The 6,305-nt window shown below is 44.7% G+C and overlaps 1 protein-coding gene across 1 annotated transcript; it reads right to left on the reverse strand.

Moving 5' to 3' along the window:
- Window positions 1-220: 220 nt before the first annotated feature.
- On the reverse strand, window positions 221-6,305 carry SLC46A2 (solute carrier family 46, member 2). The gene is made up of 4 exons (XM_010578150.1): window positions 5,231-6,305; window positions 3,541-3,624; window positions 1,735-1,891; window positions 221-278 (listed from the first exon to the last, which is right to left on the reverse strand). The coding sequence occupies exons 1-4, from the start codon at window positions 6,303-6,305 to the stop codon at window positions 221-223; spliced, it is 1,374 nt and encodes a 457-aa protein (XP_010576452.1).

The following is a 6,305-nucleotide window of genomic DNA, read 5'->3' on the forward strand; positions in this document are numbered from 1 at the left end:
CTCTGCAACATGATGTACTGCAGAAATACACAAGGCAAACTTCTTTGTCATGGGTGAGCTCAGTGGCTGAGAGGCCACGGCATGCTGTGAAATGGAAACACAAATGAGATGCTTCCTGTAATGATGATAATTGTGGGGACTAATGCTTGGCAAACCTTCCACTTTGGTAGCTCAGAGAGTTGATAAGGACCAGAAGATGCTTTAGCTTGTACAGCCTCTGTCACTCAGTCAGAATCTGAAGGGAGCCAGTGGTTGAACGTTGTTTGATGGCCACAATGCTGTAAAGAGCAATAAAAATGCAGGTTACAAGAGAGCTAGCAAACTACTTTTTCAAGCTACAGTTTGCTTTTGCCCCATCAATTCTTTAGCTTAAACTTTGCTGGGGTGTCTGGAGCTGGCTGAGTGCTCATGTGATTCCTCTCAAGGATCTGCCAGCCTCTCTGTAAGTTATTCCTGTGTACAAACAATGACGTTGGCACCATTTGTCCTCTTTCAGACTCTGAAGTCCTAATAACCTGAGTTTGTGGTGATAATGGTGCTAACTTCTATTTGGAGCCTGTATTAAAAAGCAGTTGAGTAGCTAGCAGTGACTTGCTGTTAACAGCAGCGTTGTGCAGAGTCACTCTTGTGTCTGGAAAATAGGAGGAGGAGGGCAAAGCCAGGGGAATGATGAGTATGAAGTAGCCTTCCCCACAGTTGTAGTCCTGCTGACACCAGGTGTCAGACATGTTCACAAGCCTGGAAAGCCTTTGGTGCTCTGGGTGAGGCACAGCTGATGGTGTAGGAGCCTTCCTTAGTGCTGCTTTTTCTTTTCTTCCTAAGTGATAACAGTGAAGTTGGTATACATACTGCCTTTAGACTTTTTACTGTTATGTTTTTTAAAAAATTACAGCAAAACTTGGCAAGAATTTTGCCTGGGATCAGACATTAGCCTAGCCAGTACTTGCCTTGTATCTGAATGAAAATACTCTTGTTACGTGGATTAAATACTGACATTATAGCTATTCACTTTAACTTCATACTGGAAGAGTCTCATTGCTTCTAGTAATGCAATGAGCTGGAGGGTCATGCGGAGAGAATGACAGGCAAGGTCAGATTTGGAGGGAGATCCATCGAAAATTCTGGAAGAGTAGATGGAGATGCTGTTTCAGCTTTGTCTCTTCAAATTAAGCTGGTTGTGTGCTTAAAACTTTTTCTTGAAATTGTACCTCTCAGTCATTCTGTAGCTGTACAGTTGGGCAAATTGCCTGGATCAGAAAAGTAACTATATCCTTACTATGCGTTAATGGTTTCTCTTTGAAAGAAACACCTGGAGGAGACTCAGATTATTCTTTTCTATCACAATAAGTAACCTGTAATGGATTTTTTAAAAAATGTTTTACTTTGTGTAGGATTATTCCCTCATTCTACTTATTACTATTTTTGCAATATCAAGCAGTACATTTGTGTGAAGGCTTTGTCCCCTGGGGTTATCAGCTCTTAAACTGCCAAGTATTCCTTTGACAGCAATTCATGTTACATTAAACAAAAAGAAGTTTAAAAAAATTGGCTAAATCACTTGCAAGTTTCTTTCTTTGAATCTCTTTGATATTTGTCAACACATTTCTGCAAGATTTTTGTTTCTCTTTAATTAAAAAAAAAGTTATTTTTTCCTATCTGTATTAGACCTAGAGTCAGGAAGCATGGAGAAAATAACAGCATGTGCTTTTGGACAAAACCCTTCCTATTCCTTACCTTAAAGGGAGGAGACTCAGGCAGCTGACTAGAAAAGACAAAATGAAACAGAAGCCACTGTACCAGTTCAGTGTGTTTTGATAGATCTTGTTATAGACTGTAGATGTGACTACTCCCGTGGTGACTAAAGACAACTGGAGCAGGACAAACACCTTACCTGTAAAACAAGAACATAGTTTGTTACCGGGGAGAAAAAACCAGCTCTGGTACCTCCCTGACGATTCCAGGAACACCACTGTGTGGAAGAGCGATGTGGTCGTTGCTTCATAAGTGCCAGATGGCGTGAGCTTGTATCTTCTTCTGTTCTAGACCAGAATTAAATGACTTTCCCTTCTTTTAGGCATAGGACAAAAGATCCAAAAGGAAAACTGTCTGCTTAAACAGTCTAGATTAGAGGTGGCTACTTGGCAGAGCAGCAATAAACTGGGCAATAAGTGCTCCTTTCCCTAGGAGGTAGAAAAGTAGTCTTGGACTAACACCTTCAGGACAGGGGAGATATTAGTCAGGGTCTGCCTCTGCCCTAGGCCAGAAGAGTGGTCCACTGGGTTAAAATCATAATAATGCCTGAAATGGGGAAGTGCGTGTAATCTGTATGATGTTTAGGGTGGATGAAAGGCAGAAACTGAATTCTAATTGAAAGAGCGTTTTTGCTGAAGTGCACCCGTCTGTTTCTGTCGTGGTAAATGGGGGAAGCGGGAGTAACCCAGCCCTGCCAGGATGTGCAAACTGGGAGCAAGGTCAGGACTGTGTGCTGAGCTTGCTGCCCTGGCAGCCTTCTCCAGCTGCACAGTGCGAGCAGCCACCACCTAAGGAGACAATACTGCTTCCAAGAGGCAAGGGCTGCTTGGCTGCATGGTCCTGCTTGAGAGCTGGCCTGCCGCTGGAACCAGGTGCAGCCTGTATGGCTCGTGGTGGAGGTTAAAAATTAATTAATAATAAGGATTAATTTGGGGTGTGAGCTGTGCTATTTGTGGCAGGTAGGTGAATTTGCTACGGACCACTCTGAGGAGCAGAAGCAGTAGGAATGAACTGGTGACAGAGGAGTGTCGTGTTCATATGGCAGAAGGGAAAAGAATGCAAAGGATGGCTGTGAGAACATGTTTGGAGGAGGCATGAGCAGTCATGGGCCTTAGGTGCTATTTGAATGCAAGACCAGTCCCATCTGTTGTGTCTAAATCCAGCTCATTGGGGTAAAAAATAGTAGCCTTCAGTACGGTGTTGTGAAATATATGTGTATTACTATTTTCTAATATATTTTTCCATAGAAAAGAATTTCTGCTCCTGTGTACCAAAAAGGGCCAATTGTTATGCAAAGGTTATTGTTTGTTAGTTAAATTGTGGTCTGACAGGAACAAATTGCCAGGTAACATTTGGAGATGTGTTTAGAGAGCATAACTGAAAAAAGATGAAAGAAATCCATCCTTCCCAAAGCTGGAAGTAAAAGAAGCCAAATATAAATGGTGTGAATATCACAGTCCTCCTCTTGGTTTTCCCTGGAGTACTGTGTTTTTGAGCCGCAACCCAGATATTTTCCCTGACTTTGACCTGCACACTGATAGTAATCTCTTGAAGCATGTACTGAAAATTTTGTGGATAAATGATGATGCAACCGAGGATGAGAAGTTTGGATGTGACAATCTTGTTCTGCAAGTTTCTCTGCTCCTCCCTTCTCATTTGTGGTATCAGCTGTTGTGGTTTTATTATGTAAAGCACAGATTGCAGCAATAACTTACCTTTCTCTTTATACCTTAGGCTGAATGGAGGGATTTGAGGTTTTTTGATCAGTAAGGTAACTGAAGTACTTACCATAGGATGATCCTTCAACATGCTTGGATAACATGGACCTGATGGTTGGTAAGGGGATGAGGGCAAACAGCATCACTGCCCGTGCTGCAATGCAATGAATATGTAGTCATCAGTACCTGCTCCTTGTTTCCCCACACAACTACTGCTTCTGGGTTGGGCAGGGACTGTGCTTCACCTTTTCTTGTCCCTTGAGTACCCAAAGGAAGCACAAATCTTTGGTAGGAGTGTAGGTCCTCACTTCATCTAAGCAATGGTGGATAAGCCACCTATTGCTCCCACTAGCAGAGGGACTTTGCCCAAACCAGCTGTGGTCTCTTGGTCTCGGCCTGAAAACCAAGTTTAGATGGAATATAGCACTGTCCTTTGAGATAGTGAGGCTGATAAGAGTCTAACCAGCAGAGGGAGCACCCCATGCTACATGACCTTGACAGAAACGGTACCTTTATGACACTACAGCTGTTTTCTACCTGGGTGCTTCTGGCTTGCATTATTTTAAGCTTTCTCTAGTGTGGAAACTTTTTGGGAGCTGGAATTACCTTCCTGTCAGCAGAACCAACCTCAGTGAAAACTCGATTCATGTCTAGTGTACTGAGGTGTTTCTGCAATGCAGGGAGTAAGCATCCTGCACGGTGTGTAGCAATGTGTGTTCACGACGGAGTTAATATTAAGAAGCATTTTTTTATTTTAATTTTTTATTTTTTGTTCCCCAGCCTGATTGCCTAAACAAACAAAATCTCTTAAAAATTTCACTCAGTGTTTGGCTTAGTACACAAATATAATATCCTACCATCTTTTCCTTTAGAATAACTTTGTTTGGTTTTTCAATTTCTCATTCCCTGTAGGGGCAGACAGAAAAATTGCTTCAGGCCATTTCTCTTAGATCTTTTTCTCGCTTTCAGAAGCAAAACCTCAAAGCCATGCAACACATGATTCATATCTGACAAACAGAGTATCATCCATCTCACTGCCACAATGGATGTGGTTCTTGGGTTTTGTTATCTGTATTCCTGCAGAGGCTACCTCCCAACAATAAACTGGCCTTTCCTTCATCATGGGATGCTGCCCCATCTATAGTTATCCGTCCCTTGGTCATTTGTACATAGTGTAAGATTCCGTACACTACATTATCATGATATTTTAGTTGCTAAAGCAGCTCCAATGGTTTGCTATTAAGCTTCCCATCAGCCATAAATGCCTTAATGTAACAAAAATAAATCACATCTTAAGATGTTTGCTTAATAGGAAAACTTCGCCAATTTGTTTCTGTTGTAGCCTTAAGCCTTACCTCACAAAACCCAAGTGCTTCCCATCAATGCAGCAGCGTGGTCCAACTAGTACAGGTAGCCAGCAACAATTCCCACTCCCTCACTGTGTGAGCATTGCTCCCCTGCTCAGATCTGGGCTATGACCAAGTGACAAATTACAAGTCAACTAACCTTAAACTAAGCCTTGGCAGGAGTGTATGCCTCCTCTGGATATTGTAGGGTGCTGAGTGTAAGAGTACAAAGGGAGATATGAGGAGAGGGGAATGATAATGAATCTTCCTGGGGAATTGCTCGTGCAACGGTCTGCCAAGCTCCCTATTCTGAAACTCACAGTGAAGCAGAGCAAAAGCCCTCCTCCTGATGTCGAAAGACCCCAGCCCCTTTCTCAAGGTGCACTTGCTCATGCGAGTGGCTGTTCGACTCACCGATGTAGAACAGGAACGTCCACTGCACGAAGGCCATAATGAGGATGCCAGCGCTGAAGGATGCCACTCCAATCATGATCATGGTAATGTCCCTCAGGTACTGGGAGAACACAAATACCCCTAGGAAGCTGGTGATGAAGATCACGTACCCAGCAGCATTGCCATGGCCAATCTCCACAGCATTCCAACTTAAAGGCTCCCTAAGCAAGAAGAGTGGGAGTACGTTCATTGCACCAACGACGGCAAGGTCATAGAGGATTGCTGCCGCAAACAGCATGATGATGAGTAGTTTTGAGGGGGATACTGGAGTGGAGCTGCTGCTCTCCGAAGGTTGGGAACTTGCTGCCGCTGCTGCTCCTGTTCCTGTGTGGGCTGGTAGCTGGCTGCCCACCTCCTCTGCACTCTTGGCTTTGGCTGGGCAGAAAGCAGCTGGCCTGGGGACTGTCAGGACAAAAATGCTGTAGAGGAGACAGAAAGCATAGCAAGCGATGCTGCAGCCCACCAGCACAGTGCCCTCTTGATAGTGGTCACTGAAGCCGACAAAGAGGTAGCCAGATGCCATGCTTCCTAGAAAGCCAGCGAGGCCATACACCAGCTCAATAATGATGAGCCGCAGAGACCTCCTGCTCTCAGAGGACCCCAGGGATGCCAGAGCCATGACGCCTGCCCAGAGCGTGGTGAAACCGCCTGTCAGCCCATTGACAGCAGCAGCCCCATACATCACCTCGATGGGCCAGCCCAGCAGCATCAGGAGGAGCAGGAGAGTTTTGGAGCCCAAGTAGCCAAGAAGAGGGAAGCAGATGGGTATCTTCCTATGCATCCTGTCCCCCAGCTTGGATAAGCCATAGGCTGACACCAGTGGGCTCAGGCCCAGGACTAGGTTGTAGATTATATAAAAATTAGAGACAGCTTTCTGCTGAGCATCTTCCAGTGCATGGGAAGGAGCAGTGGTGTTGGTCTGGTTGTAGTAGTTCTTCACCACCAGCAGCAGTGCCGTGTCATAGAAGGCGCTGGCTACTTGGGAACCCGCGACCACTGGCTCAATCCACATCCTCATCACCGTCACCCCCACCAT

This window comes from Haliaeetus leucocephalus, unplaced genomic scaffold, assembly GCF_000737465.1.
Source record: "Haliaeetus leucocephalus isolate CR32 unplaced genomic scaffold, Haliaeetus_leucocephalus-4.0 Scaffold605, whole genome shotgun sequence".
Taxonomy (NCBI): Eukaryota; Metazoa; Chordata; class Aves; order Accipitriformes; family Accipitridae; genus Haliaeetus; species Haliaeetus leucocephalus.

Bases quoted from the DNA above. Each gene is read 5' to 3' on its own strand.
- SLC46A2 (XM_010578150.1), bottom strand. From the start codon at position 6,305: ATGGTGGGGGTGACGGTGATGAGGATGTGGATTGAGCCAGTGGTCGCG. The intron at 1,892-3,540 runs GTAAGTACTTCA...CTTGTTTTACAG, and splicing joins TGTTGAAGGATCATCCTATG to GTAAGGTGTTTGTCCTGCTC. The intron at 279-1,734 runs GTAAGGAATAGG...TGCTCTTTACAG, and splicing joins CTGAGTCTCCTCCCTTTAAG to CATTGTGGCCATCAAACAAC.